Consider the following 20,492-nt stretch of genomic DNA (forward strand, 5'->3'; position numbering starts at 1 on the left):
GGGATATGACATTTCCAAAGACAGTGGAAGTTTCGGATTGAAAAATGAACCTAGAAACACGTCTACCAGAAATGCTTAAAACCAGCTACTCTTCCTTATTGCTGTGGCTGTAGATCATAGAGTAATACACATTGGAAGGGACCTGTAGAGGGTGTCAAATCCAATTCAGTTGGGTTGTTCTCAGGGCCTAGAGAAATGTGAGAGCATTAAAACTAAAAGCACGTTATTGTTTTAAAACTCCTGGGGTTTGCCCTCAGCTTTTTGTTCCTGTCCTTTTTGCACAGGCAGCTGATTTGCTTCGGAACTGTAGCACACACTAGCATAGACTTTGATTTGCCTCATGAGGCACAGGAAATCATTTTGTTTTGCAGGAGGAATAATAATAAGATGCAATTCAGTACAGCCGTGAAAAAGAAAGTGGTATCTTTCTTTATATTTCTACACTTGCCAGAGTGCCATGAGAGGGCAGTCAGTCAAGAGCTGAATATAATAATTACATCTTTCCTTCACTACTGTTTTTCATATAAATCAGAGTACTGTAAAAATCAACCTGTGAGGAAGGGTTGGGTTATAGAGATGAGGAAGATGTTAAGCATTTAAGGAAATTTTAGGAAAAATGTTTTAAGCAACATAAAATGTTTAATTCTTCCAAATGCAAAACTTAAACTGTAGTTTAGGGTTTAAGCGTAAGTCATTTGGTTCAGCAGTGGGTGTGAATTCTGCTTTAGAATCATAGACTCACAGAATAGTTAGGATTGGGAAGGACCTTAAGATCATCCAGTTCCAACCCCCCTGCCATGGGCAGGGACACCTCACACTAAACTATATCACCCAAGGCTCTGTCCAACCTGGCCTTGAACACCTCCAGGGATGGAGCATTTACAGCTTCCCTGGGCAACCCATTCCAGTGCCTCGCCACCCTAACAGTAAAGAACTTCCTCATTATATCCAATCTAAACTTCCCCTGTTTAATTTTTAACCTGTTACCCCTTGTCTTGTTACTACAGTCCCTAATGAAGAGTCCCTCCCCAGCATCCCTATAAGCACCCCTTCATATACTGGAAGGTGCTATGAAGTCTCCACGCAACCTTCTCCAGTTTTCGAACTAACTAGTGAAATTTACTTTCTTAAAATAACTTCTCTATGACTTTTTTTTCACAGGCATGTGGTTTGTAACAGAAATCTCTGAAATTTCAGTAGTGAGGTCTGACATGCAATGCTTATCTTTATGAGGGATTCAGATGTTGAAAACTCATTACATTGTGCAGGGGTCATGAACAGATGCCTTTTTAGAAAATATCTTGCTTTTATTTCACTATTTACAGTGTTGGCTTAGATTTTGAAATATAATATTCTAGTCTGTTTGGTGTGGACTTTTCTTGGCATTGTGTATTCCATTTGCAGGGGGAACATTCCCCTGTGAATTCCCCTTCCCATTCCATTGTGAAGGGGACAGAGGGTGATAGAGCAGTGAAAGGTATTTTTCAGATAGAGGAACTAGGCAAGAAATAGGCAAGATGATTTGTGCTGAGCTGGGGCAGGGAAAGAATACTGCATAGCTTTCTTCTCTACTCTGTCATGAGAGTTCCTGAACAGATTGATCTGTAGAAACACCTGAGTCTAGTTGCTTGACGATGATGAAGAAACCAATGAATTCTCCAATAGAAATTTCTGCTGAGCAAATAGCATGAGATTGCCTTAGCTATTGCAATATTGCACAAATAATTGCACATGAAAGTACATTATTTATACAGACTTTGATACTTCAGAATAATAGCAGGTAATACATTAATTTATGCTATTTTTTAGATATTCTCCCAAACATTTGAGGGCTTCAGTCATGATTCGTTGCTTGTGGTTTTGACTTGCTAGAACAATTACATGCAATCAGGTTCTTCAGCATTAATATGATGTATGTTCCCTTTTCAAAGTTAAGACTCTAAAGCTAGTCACTGTGAAATGGTATATAAAATTATGAATTCAAAAGTGTTAGGATTTGTGAGGTTAGAAATTACTAATCTGCTATTTGCCCCTAAAAATACCATAGAGAACTGAAATTGGTTTTTATATAGTATGCCTATAAGCAGGTGGCATGAATACCTTTTATGTTATACTACATAACATATGTATTTGCTTTTCAAGTATGAATAATGTCAAAAATTGTAATTTAAAGCAAAATTGGCCAGGCAGTATATAATTTAGATGGGTGTGGGTTTTTTTCGGTTGTTTTTACTTAACCATGTTTGTTCTTTTTTTTTTTTTTTTTAAAGTCTTAATAAGAGACATTAAGGATTTACTGTCTCATCACTGGTGGTGTTGTGTTGCACTCTTACTGTGAGAAGCTGGAGTGCATACTTTATATATAGTTGAATGTGGAATTTGAAGTCAATAGAGATAATGTAAGTCACCTACAGAAAAGTTTTTTAAGACTATCAATATCTCAGAAGTTTCAAAGATAAAGCATTTTAATAAAAAGTAAAAAAAAAGGGTATAATACATACATTTTAAATTATTATGAACGCATTTTACCCTGAGGTTGTATATAAACTGTTTCAACCTCTTGCTATTAGTCAATGTTTTACACATTTGTCTATGTTCTTGTTTGACAAAAAAAGCCTGAAATCAATAGGCCAGATTTGCTAGGGAACATGTTGCTGTTTACTTTAAAAAATCAAGCGGTTTTTTTCTACCTTTATTTGGGCTTTCCGAAAGTTACTTTTCACACTTCACAATTGCGGTTTTGGAGCTAGATCTCTGAAAAACAGAATAACCCCATAACCCTTGTCTGAATACCTGCATCTGTTTAAAGTCTCTCTAAAATCTGCAGGTCTCACTAGTTTGCGGGACCAGACATCCCAGCTGCCTACTGACACAGCTGCCAGGTTGCTATGTAGTCAGCATTGTTTGTCTTTTAATAGTGACGTCAGTTTGTCGGTTGTTGTACCAAACAGATAACTCGTGCACTTGCTCTCCTTGAGTGAGCTGGTTCTGTTCCAGCAGTAGTTGATGATGGGTTTTGTGTCAAGCATAATGTGAAGTCATGATGAGCCACATAAAAGTTCACTGAAAACTCAGAAACTTTATTTAGATATTACATTTCCTCTGGCTTTTTGCTTGTTGTGTTTTATTTTTCCAGTTGCATCATAGTAAATACATTACTCTTCTCTTTTGTATGAATTATGCAAATTAATGTTAAACTGCAGAGATTTGTGGCACTTGAAGGGTCAGGTACTCTGTCTAATGCTAGAAGCCCGAAGCATTCTTGGAAGTCCTGGTTTACAAAAGCTTGTATTTCATACTGTGTGACTGTGAATATTGACATAATAAATTTCTGATTTTTTTTAATAATAACAAAAAAATCGTAATTGCTGGCAGCAAAATATTAAAATAGGAGAAATCTCGATAGAAACAGTACCCTGACATGGCCTTTACCATTCCTCTTCATTCTCTCCAACTTGGGTTGGAGGATAATAATCCCTTGCATGTTGTAAAAATGGACTGTTCTCTGTTTAGGAAACTTTATGGTTTATACATCCTTATCAATTTTAGTTGCTTACCATCAGTGAGAATGTGGAATTAATTTTCTAAAGCTCTGGGTGGCCATGCTTCCAGCACAGTTGTCTTCTGTTCTCATGGGAGCTGTCATTTTTCACTCTTCTGGTCAGGATGGGATTTTCCTGAGCCAAAAACCTGCAATACCTGGTATTTACTCCTTGTGCTCTGAGCCTATACTAGCACTAGCTTGCCTGGTTTGTGGCTTTGTGTTCTAGCTCTTTGTGCTCCACTTTTAATTCCAAAGTTTTAATTTACCTTGTGGTTTGTGCCACACAGTTAGGATTCAAGACTAATCCTTCTAACATGTCGAAGCACTTCCCTGTAGTAGTGGCCAGGCTGCCTGATCTGAATCACCAAACTAAACTATTTCTGACTGTTTCCACTGCCTCTTACTACCTTTCCCCAACAGATTGGAGTTCAAGGCTGCCCCTTGGGTCAGATGTATGTGGTCTGGGCTTAATACTGGAAAAAGCCCATACTAGGAGCTTTAACCTTGTTTTTGAGACTTGAGTAGAAATAGTCGTATTCCAGTTACATCTGTGTTGTTAGTGAACATTTTAATAGGTGCTTCTATTTAATTATGACTAATGGTTAGAATTAATGTCATTCTGGGTGTTATAGCTTAAGACCTACTTTAAAAATACCTTAGTGTTTTGAAGAGAATGTATTGAGCCTGTAATGTATGTGAAGTTTGTTATTGCCTCTTTAGAACTGAGGTAGTTTCTGGTGTCTGAAAGCAAGTTTGATAGGTTTTTCTTAAGCTAAAGCCATTATTGAAATGAAGGTTATCTTTGCTGTAAACCCACTATCTCCATTTACAGTCTTTAAAAACAACATAGAACTTTCATTAAGATGAAAGTCTGTTAACTAGAGACCAGATCAGGCTGTAATCTATAAATTTTTTTTATCGTTCTAGGTATGACTTGCTTGACAGGAAAAGGAACAAATTCAAGTAGCCAGTATTTCTTCAGTGGTATAATTAATAATGAAAGGTTATGTTTTATCTAAATCTCAGTATTCACAAAATAATGCACATAAACCTTTTCATTTCTAAAAAAACCCTGCAGATTTTATATACAGACTATTAATGTTGATGATAACTGGGTGAACATGCATGGGACTAAAGTCGGGCCAGCATCACTGGTTACGCTGTGGGCAGACCAAAGAGTCTGAGAGCTGTGCTTTATACAGCTACCTACGAGAGCCATAACTCTCATCCAAGGTAGTTGAAAATTATGGGACTCTGTAAAACACATCTGTTTTCAATCGTACTTAATGTCTTGTTTCGTCAAAAATGACTTACTGCTATGGCCTTTAAAATAACTTCTGAAAACTGATTGTAAGGCAGTATGTCTCTCACTAGAACAGTTAGAAGAAATTGGATGAGCTAAAGTCTTTTTCAGTTACAGCAGTAGTTGTATTAACCCTATGTTTTCAATGAACTTACACCAAGGCATATGTGGAAAGAATGGTTTAGTATTTAGGGATATTAGCCTAGGATTTGGCAGACCTCAAGGCAAGTCCCAGCTCTGCTATCCATTATGTGACATTAAGTTTCACACCTCTGTTGTTTTTAATCCCTTTCTATGAAATGAAAATAGCAGTTTGCTGGCAATGGGCTGTTTGGGACAAGAGAGCACAAAAGCAGGTACTTCTTGGATTAGTGAAGGTAGGGATCCTGCCTGAAAGAATTTCATACAATCATAGGTTTGGGTTGGAAGGGACTTTAAAGATCATCTAGGTCCACCCCCCTGCCGCAGCAGGCAACCTCTAGACCAGGTTGCTCAAAGCCTGGCCTTGAACAGTGCCAGGAATAGGGCAGCCACAGCTTCTCTGGGCATCTCTTTCAAAACGAAATACCGCCCGAAATTCATTGTAACTATGGACTGCTGGTTTTAATGTCTTGTGTATTCAGACACATCACTTTTGGAACACGTGTCCCAGGGCTGCAGCAGCAGCAACTGCATGGGGGAAAATCAGAGTAGTTGTAGGACATGCATTCTCTCTATCTGCCTGGCTGCCTACCCACCCAGTGAAATCCTGGCAAGGTTCACTGAGGCTTCCCAGGCATAAGGCTCATTTAAACCCCTCGTTTTGAGCCCTTGTCCACAACCGGTCCCTCCTGCCCCCTTGGGCTGAGCGGAGCCGGGCCGGGGGTCAGGGACCCCGGCGAGAGGAGGTGGTGACGCCCCGCACCGCCCCGGCGGCCTGAGCACGCTGCCAATAGGCGGCCGGGGAGAGCCCTGCCCCTGGGGTGTGTGCGGCAGCAGCCAATCGGCGCGCCAGCCGCAGGGGGTTTATACCGGCGGGGGCGCCGGGCCGCCTGCTGGGAGGCGGCGGCAGCAGAAGCGGGAGAAGCATCATGGAGAGCGGACGGCAAGTGGTGAACTTCGGGGCCGGGCCGGCCAAACTGCCGCGCTCCGTGAGTAGGGGCCGGGCCCTTTCCGCACTGCGGGGCGCGGTGGTGGGCGTCCGGTCGGACGTGTCCTGCCGGAGCTACGCGCTGAATGGGCTCTCGCCGGGGTGAGGCGGCGGGACAGCGGCCGGTACCTACCGGCCGCCCCAACCCGGCTCCCCGGGGCTTCCACTGGCGCCGGGTGCACAGAGAGGGCTGGGGAGGCTCCAGTGAGTCGTGATAAAACAATTACCTGAATTGCGGCGAAACTTAGTTTCTTCTCTCCCTCCCTACCCAATGGAATGCCTTGTTAGTGGGGTTTTTGGAAACTTTCCGTAATGTGGGTTTAGGATTGCTCGCCCCGAGCTGCTTTTCTGAATCTGATCGTATGAAGGGCTATATCAGCTCCTGGATGAGGAGTAAACCCTCGGATGTGCGAGGGTAGCTATGTTGAGTGCGTTACTTGTCAGCTGGTAAACAACATGGTAATTCCCCGAGAAGTCTTTGTTTAACAAATGTTAATGAGTGCAGTGTAGGCTCAACCCTCGGGAAAGTTGCATCAGCAGCTATGGATTATCATCCATCAGTCACATATGGAGAGAGGGTGGCTTCTGTGAAATTGTGTGCATCTGACTTTCAATTTAAGAGTTACGGATTGTGGAGATCTTTCCTTGTTTCCTTAATTTCCTTCACAGTTTCCTTCCTTATTTTATGTGTTCTTTTTTTAACAATTTTATTTAGGTGAAAAAAATGTGCTGTGCCGCAGCACTTCTTTTTTTATTATTTTTTAATTTTGTTTGGTTTTGTGCTCTATTCTCATTCTCCTGGGAATGATCTTTGTAGGTTATGCTGAAAAGATACCTGTTGTTCTGTCTTGAGATTTTGGTTCAAAAGAGCTCTTTGAAGAACTGCCGCAGAGTGCTCAAAGCTGGGCTCAGGGTTGGAGGAGACCACAGCTAACTCCCTAGCATTAATCTGCTCCCTAGTATTAATCTGGTTTTCCGTCTGGAAAATTCAGTAACCTTACATGGACTCCTGTGTCACCTCGATTGTTTCACTTTGATCTGGGCTGAAGTGCTCGAGCTCACTGAAAAAGGTGGACAGAGCTCTTTGTGGCTATTATAAGGCATATCATAAACGTCTTTTGCAACACGTGCCAAAGAATATTACTAACAGAATTGGGTTTTATCAAGCAGTTCAACAAGCACTTTCTTCTAATAATCTGTGTGCCCCCTTTGACTTTTTTTTCCCTCCTCTGACATGAATGCAGTTGCATGTGAAACATGGTGGTTAAAACTTCACAATCTCTTAACATCGAAAGCAGTGTAGTTGTTTCTGGTTGACCTCTTGGTGATCAGCTGGATGCAGATACCCGGTCAGCAGGGTAGACCTCTTGTTCCTGAAACTGGAGCACTTCTGTGGCTTTTTGGTAGACCCTGAGGTGCATGCACACAGTGCTTGTTTTGGCGGCTTTTCTACTGGGGCTCCCTCTTCTACTGCTGAGAATGTTCTGACTCACACAGGAGCTTGCTGAAATTGGAAGCTACAGATCTAATGGATAGAATGTAATTCCATTTTGTTGATAGCTCAAGAGCTGTGGGAGAAGAAAAAACAACAGAAGGCTGAAGCAGCAGATTACCTGGCTAGGGCTTTTATGAGTGTCCTCTGTCTTCTGGTTGTCTCAAAACTTTGCTTGATTTCTTTGTTAACTTTCAATGGCATAGAGAAGGCTCATCCTCAAAAAGTGTGGGGCTTCATTCTTGTCCTGTTGTGTCAGTTTGAGGTATCCAGTTTCCCATGATTGATTTCATTTATGCTTTCCTCCTTGGTTGTCCTGTTTGCACAAGTCAGGTGAAAGACACAGGCTGGAGGGGTGGGCATTTAAGATGCTTGCTTAGAAAGAATATGCATGGAAGCATTAAGTGTTCTGTAAGAGGCTGGGAGTTCTATCTAACTCCTAGAAATCATTCTGAAATCTGGAAATACGGCCATTGAAACAGTAAGTTAAAACACAGTCTCCACAACAAGCATTTGATTTAATTATGCTATTTTATGAAAAGCCTTCCACAACAAAATGATCTTGGTGACCATACTTCTGTTAATCTCAAGTGTCAGGTTACTGCAGTATGGAGCAGCTGGCATATGCATGATGTACTGGTGTCTCCAGATAGTGGAAAATTCCCTTAATTTATTTGTGGATTTTTTTCCTTTGTTAGGTATTACTAGAAGCACAGAAAGAACTGGTGGACTACAAAGGACTTGGTATAAGTGTTCTCGGTAAGACTGAAAAATGTAGATTTTGTTTTGTTTTTTTTTTAATTTAGACGTTTGACAAACTGTTTAGTAAAACTTTTTCATCTTGGTATTTAAACTCCTTTTCGTTACTAATGACTTATGCTGTTACTGTATATATTCAGAGAATATTTTTTCAAACTGCTTTTCTGCCATTCATCAGACCATGAAGTGATACATAGCCAGATGTTTAGTGATACAAACAAAGGATTAGAGACAAAAAACCCCTTAATCATATTGAGAACATTAGTACTTTCGCACCACTGGGCAGGGGTATGGGAGTGTATTAATATGTAGGCAATATATATAAGAAAATATGTATCTATAAAATACTATATGTGTATAAACACATTATCCACAGATATGCAAATGCTATATGTGTATATATAGAATCATAGAATTGCAGAATAGTCAGGGTTGGAAAGGACCTTAAGATCATGAAGTTCCAACCTCCCTGCCATGGGCAGGGACACCTCCCACAAAACCGTATCACCCAAGGCCTTGTCCAACCTGGCCTTGAACACCGCCAGGGATGGAGCATTCACAGCTTCCCTGGGCAACCCATTCCCATATATATATATATATATATGGGAATATATAGCATATATATATATATATGGGAATATATATATATATATATATATATGGGAATATATAGCATATATAGGATCTTATATACTGTGTGGCAGAACACTTCAGCTACACCTAGAGCTGGGTCTTTATAGTTTGGAGAAGAGGAGATTGAGGGGTGACCTTATTAGTGTATATAATTATATAAAGGGGGAGTGTCACGAGGATGGAGCCAGGCTCTTCTCAGTGGCAAACAATGATAGGACAAGGGGCAATGGGTACAAACTGGAACACAAGAGGTTCCACTCAAACTTGAGAAGAAACTTCTTCTCAGTGAGGGTGACGGAACACTGGAACAGGCTGCCCAGGGAGGTTGTGGAGTCTGCTTCTCTGGAGACATTCAAAACCCACCTGGACACATTCCTGTGTAGCCTTATCTAGGTGTTCCTGCTCCGGCAGGGGGATTGGACTAGATGATCTTTTGAGGTCCCTTCCAATCTCTAACATACTGTGATACTGTGATACCGTGATGCTGTGATACCTGATGGATAGCATCCTTCCCATTAGGAAGGCAATGCTGTCCTGTCATAAGGAGGAGGTGTCTTCTGCACCATATAGTAGCTGACTGGCTTTTCAGCTCCAGTTGCACATAACTTTATTCAAGAAGATGGTCAGCATTTTACTAGTTCTGTGAAACTGTTTGTTTGCTAGAAACAGAATGTGCACCAGTCTGTAGGATTTGTATGCATGTTTGAATTGTATGCTCTTACTGATGGAAGGAAGCATATGAATATAATAAAAATAATTAGTGTTAGCTAACCCTAAGTGTGCTTAATATTTAATTAGGATTACAGCATGAAGAAGTCTTGCAAAAAATAAAAGAACAAAACAAGCCATTACACCTTACTCTATACTTGTTGCAGCATAACAAGCAGGGAAAATTCTTAGAGTGAGAAAAACTTACGCCTTTCTAGGGATTATTGTTTTCACACAAATGTAGTTGTTCTTGGGGTTACTAAGGTCATGTGGATGCCAAATGTGAATGGACTGGGTTTGCCTGGATCTGGACAAGACTGGAGGTATAAGTCTTGTTTAAGTATTTAGGAAGGCTCGGCAATAAAAGTAACATGACTTGAAACTGGGAATGGGACTCCCAGGCCTTTTAGGTCTATAGAGTAAAAGTTTTAAAGCTTAACGTAATTTTAAAATAAGATTGGTGTATTACCATTTTGTTTCATGTTATTTCTTCTTTCCTTTCCACCAAAGAAATGAGCCATCGAACCTCAGACTTCACAAAAATTTTAAATACAGCTGAAAATCTCGTGCGTGAATTGCTGTAAGTCAGTTACTTCCTACTTATTTTTGTGTTAGTTGTACCAGTAATGACTAATGTGGAGACTGTGGACACCCTTCCTTGAAAGCACTTGTTTATGGGGGGGTGTATTACCTTTTGTTTTAGATACTGTGTTTGACAGAGTATTAATCTTGGAGAGAACACTGGTCTTCTGTTTGTCTGATGCAGATTTATTTGGATTTGATTAAGGGTTTTTATTATGTTAAGATGCTTTTTATATGTCTACTACACACTGATTAGTTGCATTTCTTATGAAACTTTAATTTTTATCACCTTCATAGAATTAATGAAGGGCATCAACTTTCTTCAAGAAGTAAGTGGAAACAATGGAAATCAGTTCTCTAGTGGTATAGAGGTGATCTGTACGTTACATATCTTAGAATCCTTGAGCAGGAGCCCTTTTCCTATTTGTAGTGTGACACATTTTTCAAAGTTTGAAATAATTATATTGTATATTAGAATTAGTGTTGTCATAGTAGCTTATGTTAGTCATCTCATATAAAAGCTTGACTGCCAATCGCAGGCAGAATGATTGGCAGAGGGGTTTCAATGATCAGTTTGAACAAGTAATTTTTGTTACTGTATGGACAATTCCTTATGGCACTTGCTCTACATGCACAGTTTGCTATACAGTTGCACTTCCGACTGAAGGGTCTCAAAGCTGGGTTCTACTGTGAGCACTTTGGTGTGAAGTTTGTGGCCTGACAGAAAAGTCGTGAAGCAAGCAGTAGACAAAATTACAAATGAGCATTAATTCTACTGGAATATCTTCTAAGCTTGTGTGTACTATGATAGTAAAGCTATTCAGGAGTGAATTTATTTGATGATATCCAAGGGGGGTTGAAAAACTTGTTTTCATCAAATTTTTGCAGTAAAATATATAGCATTACAAGTTGTTAGTGAAGATCAGTGCTGAAGTAAGTTAATGGGATTTGGTCTAAACTCTTGGCAGAGTCTTCTGAAATGACAGTGTTTTTCCTCTGTTGCTATATGCTGTAAATGCATAATATCAAGTAGTATGCATTCTTTGTCTTCTGGGAATAATAATAGATGGTTATTTATTGCATGCAGAAATGTACCAGAAAACTACAAAGTCCTTTTCCTCCAAGGAGGTGGATCTGCTCAGTTCAGTGCAGTCCCACTTAACCTTATTGGTTTAAAGGAGGGAAGACATGCAGATTATGTAATTACTGGAGCTTGGTCAGCAAAAGCAGCTAAAGAAGCAGAGAAGTATGCCAAAGTGAATATCGTTCATCCAAAACTAGGAGCGTATACAAGTAAGTTGATGACTACATCTGTTCATATGAATGCTTAGCTTTTTGAATCCCTCTAAAAAGTGGTCCAACTCAGATATTAGGTTATTCAGTGTTAACTAGTTAGAGTTGACTGTCCAGCACTCAAGAGATTGCCTGCCACATCTCCCCATGTTCATCACTGGGAGATCTGTTAGATGTCTTAACCTTCTCCACCAAAAGAGAATTGTGAAACTAGACTGATCAGATTGCAGAAAATAAGCTGCAAGAAGCAAACATGTATTAGTAGGGAAATGATCTGGGCTGTCTGATTTCTTTTTTTCTTTTTCTTTTTTGTTTGTTTGTTTTGACTGAGTTCTTAAGCTATTTGCAGGGATATTGCAAAGTATTTCAGTTTCAAGTACACTCAATGAGGTTGCTGTGAAATTCAGAAGCATATTTGGTATCTTAACCTTGTTGGCCCAGGAGATGGGAGATCTGCATTCTGTTGCCTACTTTCTGGGGTTCCCAAATACTTATCTTTCCCACCCATGTGTCATAACAGGCAGTTAGTTCTGAAATAGAAGAGGCATTTCAGCTCTTCCTCTGGCACCTTATTACTGGACATAACATAATCTGAATGAACACAGTGTAGAAGGAAGAAAAAGGTTTACTGTAATTGAGGCATTAGGCATTTTTATGACACAGTCTGTGTGAAGAACTTAAGTGTATAATTTGTATGTACATAAATAATTCGTGCCGTAGGGATACCTGAATTCTGGTTTCTAGCCCTGCTAGTCATGCTCACTTGTCTTAGTTTTGGTCCAAATGACAGCATTTGGATTTTTAAGAGTGGCAACAGGAAAGGCAAAGAATATCCACATATAAGTTAGTATATTAACAGGTGATTAGGGCACAAACTTGGAAGATCAGTTTATACCCTTTGAGGCACAGGAAGGAATTCAACCTACAGTTTTCCAGTCGAGGGAGTGTATCCACCATTTGGCAGCTGTAGATAATGGGAGAGGTAGTAAGTAATGATGGAGGTCATAACAGCACTTCTTCCCCATGTGTTTTGGAGGAGAGAAGAAAGACAGAGTAACCATTTGTTCTATGCAAAACCTGTTCTGTGCTGTCAGGGCATGCCTGTATTTTGCCTGTTGACAGAGGAAGTACTAGTTTTGCAAATCGGTTGCAAAGCTTAAGTGGGAGGTAGGCAGATAAACTTGTGTTCAGCTTGGGCAAGACTGAAATGCTTCTGGGGACCCTCAGAAATGGAGCTTTGAAAAACTTTGCCAGTGCGAATCTGGAGGATTCTTGGATCCAGTGCCTCAATTCTCTGAAATGCTATTTTGTACCCCGTGGCAGTAGTTTTCAATCTGGGATTGCAAACATGATTAAAATCCCTTGAGAAATAAGGGCTGATAATTTTCAGGCTGATCATTGAAAGGTGTTTGCAAGCTTAATGGTGGCTCATCACAGAATTTTGAGAATGCAGTGATGTGTTTCATTTGCAGATAAATTATATTTTCCTAGTAACAAGATAATGAATGCTTTATACTGCAGAATTGTTGTAGGTTTGCAGTTAAGTCTGCATTTCACTTGAACACAAAAATTCCTTATCTCCAGTGACCTTTGGTTTTCTTTTTTGTCTGTCTCAGACATTCCTGACCCAAGCACTTGGAATCTTAATCCAGATGCATCTTATGTTTATTACTGTGCTAATGAGACTGTTCATGGTGTGGAGTTTGACTTTGTACCTGATGTCAAAGGAGCAGTCTTGGTTTGTGATATGTCATCAAACTTCCTGTCCAGACCTGTGGATGTTTCCAAGGTACATGTTGGACACAGTGGCTGCATAAAGCATTTTCAAACTTAAATGCATATAATTAGACAGTTTGAAATGTCCGGGTGGCTGGAGATGCTGAGCAGTGTAATACAGAACATTGCGTTTCATTGATTTTTGTATCTGATGGTGAATATAAATTTTGAAATTTAAAGTTTCAGATTTCAGTGTCTACCTGTTCTCCTGTTTTGGTTTGTTTTGTTTTGTTTTTTTTACATTTTTTTTTAAATTATTACTTTTTTTTCCTTTTTCTGGTAAAACCAGGTTGACCTATGTTGAAATAGTTCATCTTAGTAGCTGTCCAAGCTTGTCTGCTTTGTGGTCTTCACCGATGCTGTAGCTGAAAAAGATACCTTCTGAATTGTGTTTAGTCTGTAGATAGTGTATATGGTTATAGCACGGTACTGTGAATCAGAGTTTTTGATCATGCCTCTTACATGGAAAATCTGTAACCCCTTTTAAGCTGATAAAGCTTCCTATGCCTCACGACTGTTGTGTCTGTTTTATAGACAATACAGAGACACAACACAGTACTTGCTTGCTTAAGTTTGTAAAGTGTGTTAGGAGTGGGAAGTGTTACTGACCACTGAGGTATCATGTTTTACCTTTTTTTGTCTGTGTATAGCAAAAAGAATTGTTAGTGCATTCATCTTGGGCTTTCCTCATCTGCCTTTTCAAACTGGTAGATTATATGATCCTCTGAAATACCAAATCAGTTGAAAATATTGTGATCTCTGTATGAATTTATTTTAGTCAGTTTGCTTGGAGTACAGTGAAGTTGGGACAGGCTGCCGTGAGAATTATTTGTGGCTACTAAATAAACATTTAGCAAATCTTTGGGAAGTTTATTGTTCCTCAGTTGGAAGAAGGTAGATGGCTCTAATAATAGACATATATGGGATAACAACTGTAGCTGTAACTGCACTTCGAAATCAGAACTTCTAACTCTTCTTTAACTTAGAACTTGCATATTTTCAACACATTCTCCAAGCTGTTATGCTGACTTGTACCCTGTTGTATAATGATACTGGAGTATTAATCAGTTATAAGATCTACTAGTGTATGCATGTACCAAGGCCTTCTTTTCTTCTCTTAGTTTGGAGTGATTTTCGCTGGTGCTCAGAAGAACGTTGGCTGCGCTGGGGTTACTGTTGTAATAGTACGTGAGGACTTGTTGGGATTTGCACTGAAAGAATGCCCTATAGTGCTGGATTACAAAACGCAGGCAGTGAACGGCTCTTTGTATAACACTCCACCGTGCTACAGGTAACTTGCCCTGCTATTTAACATCTCCTGTCTGGAAAGCAACTGCACTGCCATCTGCTGCTCTTATCGAGAAAAGTTTCACAACCTCAGTATTTGACTTGAAGTCACTGATTCGTTGGTGTGTTTCACAGGAACCCTGTGGGAACATGGGATGTGTCCAGCCACGACCGAGCGGGGTTTGAGGTAGCCTAGTAGGACTCAGCCATAAAGGACATAGTATTTTTAGAAGTAAATATTATATGTCCTAATTACATTATGAAAATTTCAGGTTCCAGTTTTGCCTTTTAAGAGCTCTTGTCAGTTCAGTGGTGGTGCTTCTGTCGTTTGCAAATAGGTAATTTGGCACTTAGTCTTGCTTCTTGAGCACTCAGTATAGTTTTGGTTTAATTTTTCCCTGAGGTTTTTCTTGGCATTTGAACCTCCCGATCTCTACCTCTGCTGTAAATAATAGCAAATGCTGTTTTTTAAAAATATGTCTTGGTCTAGCTACATGATTTACTACTGTTGGTTTTGAAATTAAATTGCAAAAGGTTGTGGGGGGTTTTTGTTTGTATGTGGTTTTGGTGTGGTTTTTTTTTGTTTGTTTGTTTGTTTGTGTTTGGTTTTTTTTAAGGTAATTTAGTCACTGCTGTGTTTTATTCTCTAGTACAACTTATTTTTCTACTCACTTCAGTCTTTGACTTGGCATCCGGAAATGAAATTGGTCTAGCTTCATAATCATTGCTAGCAATCAAGATCATAAAATTGGCATTTACCCGGTGCTTTCATGTATGCAAGAAGCAGAACAGACTGCAGGTTGCTCTTCTAATATTACTGTCTGCTACCTTGTGTTAACTAGTGAAATGATGTTTTGCTACTGGAATATTTAGGTGTTGACTAGTAGTATCTACCTGTTCTTAATCTGGAGCATTTTTATACCAGTGTTCACTAGAATGAATATTTTAAAAAAGCAAATCTTCAAACCAGGTATTTCCTCCCCTTCCGCCCTCCCTCTTCCCCTTCCCTCCCTAAAGTTTTTTAAATTACTTCAAAATTCTGGCATGTGTGAAAAAGTCAAGATTAAAAATTTATGTCAGACTGCATTATCAAAATTATTTGAATAAAAAATAAATGTTATCTTTAGAAGTAGAAATCATTAAAGTTAAGTTGCCTAATGGTGTCCAACAGATAATAAATACACTGTATAGGCATAAAGTACAGTGATTCATATGTATAAAGCCTACTTTAATGCCACTACTTACTTAAAGTCAATACAATTTTAAGTGATACTAATTGTATTTCTGAATCTGCTGATTCTTACTACCTAAGTAACAGAGGCAGTTATATTAATTTATCAGAAGAACAGTAAATCTCATAAGCATATATTTACCCCAGATTTTACAACGCACAACTAGTTTTCCCAAGCAGTACGCATACTGTAGAGTATATAGTGCTGGAATGACGTACTCTGGCTGCCACCATGTCTGCCCTTGTGAGCTGGGTACACACAGTGTCCCTTAGGGCTGCTGTTAAGACAAGAATTTACCTTAAATGTTTCCAGATTTTTTGAATGTTGCTTTAACATGGGCTGTGTGTCTCTTTTCCCAGTGATTGAAAAGCCTGTATTCTATGATTGATTGTTTTCCTGACTGCCAAGTCCAGCATTTTGATTTGGACACTGTGTACTTGCACAGCCATTTGTGTTCTCCAAGTACAAAGCTATTTGCGTTTGAAAGGTTCTACTTAATCTCAGCATTTAGACCAGAGGAGCAACACAGTTTGAGAAGCAAACCAAATTAAATCATGCAGCTTTATTGTAGCCACTGCAAAGAACTTCTGAGAAGAAAGTGCGGCTTTAGATGTAACTCAGTATGTGTCAGTAACATCAACAAGTTAGTGAGATGAAGGGAGCTGAAAATAAAGTTGAACTAGTGTTTTTTTCCCTTTCATATCACTGCCTTGCCAGATTTCACTCCATGCTACAGAGCCACATCGGAGTACACTCCAGGATGCAGAATGTAACACAGACTGAAATGTTGGCAGGGTGCACATCTGTTTGGCTTGGCTCTACATGCCTGTTCCAGTTCCTGCAAGGAACTGGCAAAGCTTCTCAGTTCTTTCTTTCCTCAGCTCTTTTCCTTGCACTCTCTAATGGTCTGCTGGCAAACAGGCAGGAAATATTAACTGAATTTGCAAAAGCTACTTCAGCAGGATATTAAGTAAAATTAAATTAAGGTGATGCTAACGGCTTTAAACTCTTTGCACTACAGAGCTTGACTCTTTGACCCTAATCTGCTTTGCTAAAATTAACAATAAATTTGCTATAAAAATCTCATTTCCAAGCTCCAGAGTGCATTTTGCGTTTAAAATTGCTCCAGAAACATTACTTTGACATGAAAGAAGGATAAAAGATTTCAGCTGGCTGGGTTTTGTGGATGACTCTAAGGCTGACGTCTTTAAACTTTACTTACCCAAGAAGCTTCACTGAAGGAAGTGAGGGCAAGAGGTGAATGTAGCCCTGTATTTTTGGCAAGGGCATAGGCTTCACTTAAATCTTTTACACTGGGGTAGTTGATAGTGTGTTGTCATAAATGTATCAGGATTCTGCTCTTAAAGCTGTAAGGTACTTTGTATAAAAGTCAGTCTTCAGTTTTTCTGCAGTGTTCAAAGATTTGTTGCTGGCATCCCCATAGAAATTAAAAGTAGCAAAGTTTAAAGCAGCCTCCTGCTACATTTGTGTTAGGGAAATGTGTAGGGTAATGTTCTCTGAGCACTCCCTTGGAATCTGTAATGAAGGGATTAATAAAAGCGAGCTTGTTGGGGATATGCCATAAAAACTTGTGAACAGTTTTTTTTTATGTAAAGTGTTGTAGCTGTGGGCAATGCCTAGCCTTGAACAAGCTCAGTTTTGTAGCTAAAGCACAAGGGCAAAAGGCCTCAGGGATTTTTTTATGTGGCACTTATTAACTAGCATTGAAACACTAAATATACCCAAGCCACCTGATGCCAGGAGGCTTCCAGATCTCTACTTAGAGCTCGAATGGTAATGAATAATCAAGTGTGGTATATCATTATTTGTTTCACCAAACTTCACTGTTCATGTGGGCAGAAAGTCTTTTTAGACAGAAATGGGATTATAATTTTTATTTTTGATGTTTGAAAATATGATTAGGTTTCTGGTATTTGGGGTTCACTGCTGTATCTTTGCTATAGTAGCCATGCAGGGTGGGTGCTACTCGCTTTTGCACTACCTCTGGCTCTTTTTAGGGTTTGACAGACAGTTGTGTGGTCAATGAACTGGCAGTCTCTGCAGCGTGTCTGGGGATGTCCTGGGGAGCCTAGCAGGGCTGCAGGAAACCGGCAGGAATTGTCCTTCTGTGGTGCAAAGTAGGAGGTTTGGTACAACAGATTTGTGTAACATTTGAATTTCTTTATCTGTGTTCAAAAAATACTGCCTGCTTGAAATTGCCATTAGTTCTAAAATACTTCAGACTCTGGGTTGTTAAGCACTCTAAAACCAAATATATGGTTTTGTGACTGAAACAGTTTGTGAACTAATAAACAGGACTGTGATTTTTGTGGGGTTTTTATTTTGGGGTGGTTTTTGGTGGGTTTTTTGTATTTTTATTTTTTAGTAATCTGAAAAATATTCTTTCCTTTTGTAGTATTTATATCATGGGACTGGTACTGGAATGGATAAAGAATAACGGTGGAGCTGCAGCCATGGATAAACTTAGTTTAATCAAATCACAAATGATTTATGATATTATAGACAAATCTAACGGATTCTATGTGTAAGTTCCTGTGCTTTTCCCTTTGTTTTCAACATTCGTTGCAGAGCCAGACGTTTGTAACTTTTTAAGAACCTGGTTGCAGCATATTTTTAACATTACCTTTTCAGTATATAGAAATTCCTGTAGGATTACTTGTGCAAAGTTGGTAACTATTTGTTCAAACTATTCACTTGAGAAGGATGAGTCGCATTCCAGTAGGAAGCTATTTCAAGTTATCCTGTATAGGTCAGCTGTAAAGCATATTAGTAATCTATGTTCTAAAATTAATAAAATTCAGGAGCCTAGGAGAAGAGTATGCAAAAAAAAAACAGATACAGAGCTTGTGGTTAGTATGCTTACTGAATCTCTTGCAGGCCAAAACAGAGAAAGTGTCTTGTAAGAAATTGCAGTGACTGCTTTTGTATCACATCCTTCCTACTGTCTCTTTCAGTAGTCAGACTCTGCTTTTTCTCTGTCAAGCAGAGAATTTTAATTAGCTAATTATGCTGTGTTCTCAAACAGTTTCTGGACAGAAAGAGGCAGATCAGACCCAGAGGTAGTAAAAATGTAATACAGTTTATTTTCCTCAGTTATTTTTTATGTTTTTCCAAAGCAGACTTAACCCTCTGATTTTTACATGTTGTTGCAAGGTATTTTTGATCTCATAGGACCAAGTATATGTGTAGTTAAAAGCAGATGTTGTAATTTGGAATAACTGTAATATTTGCCAAGCTCAAACTAATAAGCGACTGTGAGACTGCAAAATATTTTCCTTCACTTTCAGTATAAAATCCACATTTTTGGGACATAATAACTTTCTAGCCAAAGTTAGGTTAGGGTAAATTAAATTTGGATTTTAAATTAAAGCTGGGTGTAACCTTAATTGGCAGGGATATAGTTTCATCATAATATTTAATACATTCTGCTTATCCATTTAATGAGAACAGCTTTGCCTTTAGCATTGCCATGATCATGATTGTGATCCTACTCTACTGAAATCCTGAGGGTTTTTCACAAACTTAGTAAGCAACTGAAGCCTTGAAAAAATATTTTGTGACAAAGAGAAACCTGTTTCTGGCAGGCTGGTCTGTGAGGGGATATACAATGCAGATGGTATGGTAAACACTGGGAAGGCAAAACAGAGCCATATACATCTTAATAAGCAATACCTTTAAGTCTGGATTTTTTTTTTGTTGTTTTATCTGCGACTAAAAGGGAGACTCATCTGAAGCTGCTTTCCCAGCTGTAATGTGGCATGCCTCACTGGGTAAGCAGTGTGACAAGCCAGTTAGCAAATGGAGACTTTCTTCCACAAAGTACTGTGTCCCATTTGCAGTTTACTTTCCGAAGTCTGTGCACTGACTGAGTTACACCAGATTGCCTTATAGTAACTGGATCTTCTAAAAGCTATAGCATAGCTACAGATTTGCAAATAATGGGGATGCTCACATGCATAGCCCTTTTTGAAAAGTATTTTTCTGGTTGCATCTCAAGTATAAAATTTTCATAGGCAGATATGATTGATCATTTTTCTCTTCAACATGGGTATATCTGTACAAAGGAACCAAGGGAGGAACTAAAAAATAATGATACCCATTCTTTGTCAAATAGAATAATAATAGGTATGAAACTTGCATGCAGTTTATGAGAACTTATTCCTAATGAGTCCATGTAAGAAACTATATCAACAGCCTTAGGAAAGAATAAATCTAGAGGCTTCATATCTCCTGTGTAACTGGATGCACTAAAGAAAACTATTTAAATCATCCCCCCCCCCCCCCCCCCATTCTTACTGTCATAAAATAATTGAAGAGAAATTCTGCTTTAAATGTATCTTGAATTTTCTAGTGTAGATTAAAGGGAATTTTAAGGGATTAAAGAGCTGTGATGCACCTTGTATGTTGTGGCCATGTATGCAATGCAAGATTTGTTTTGTAGATCTCTACTTGAGATGTTTATGATTCTGAATACTAATGTAGAAGGTGGACTGAACCCACTAACAGAAGTCCCTAATGTCTATGGAAATTTCCTTCTTATGCTTCCTTTAGCTGTGAAGAAACTGCTTAAGAGTTAGTAAAAATTCACTGTACCTAATCTCACTCACCATAGGGAATGTAACTGAGACTGTTGTGGGTGGGGCGGTGGTTTTTATTATGCCTCCTGTGCATTCTTCTGGGGCAATTTTGAGTATGCCAGGAGTTAAATAAGTCTTCCACTTACTGTCTCTGTT

General features: G+C 39.1%; 1 protein-coding gene across 2 annotated transcripts in view; it reads left to right on the plus strand.

The window, feature by feature from the left end:
* The window catches only part of PSAT1 (phosphoserine aminotransferase 1), a 49,804-nt gene that overhangs the window by 27,322 nt on the left and 1,990 nt on the right, over window positions 1–20,492 (plus strand). For both annotated transcript variants that reach the window (XM_061370294.1, XM_061370295.1), the window contains exons 2-8: window positions 5,889–5,977; window positions 8,167–8,227; window positions 10,079–10,148; window positions 11,238–11,443; window positions 13,060–13,232; window positions 14,341–14,510; window positions 18,155–18,283. In XM_061370294.1, the coding sequence (XP_061226278.1) occupies window positions 5,918–5,977; window positions 8,167–8,227; window positions 10,079–10,148; window positions 11,238–11,443; window positions 13,060–13,232; window positions 14,341–14,510; window positions 18,155–18,283 (869 nt within the window). In that variant the 5' untranslated portion in view covers window positions 5,889–5,917. The remainder of the gene's footprint in view (window positions 1–5,888; window positions 5,978–8,166; window positions 8,228–10,078; window positions 10,149–11,237; window positions 11,444–13,059; window positions 13,233–14,340; window positions 14,511–18,154; window positions 18,284–20,492) is intronic.

Source organism: Neopsephotus bourkii, unplaced genomic scaffold, assembly GCF_033783945.1.
Source record: "Neopsephotus bourkii isolate Nb327-2 ecotype Australia unplaced genomic scaffold, CSIRO-AGI_Nbou_v1 NB_1535, whole genome shotgun sequence".
Classification (NCBI taxonomy): Eukaryota; Metazoa; Chordata; class Aves; order Psittaciformes; family Psittacidae; genus Neopsephotus; species Neopsephotus bourkii.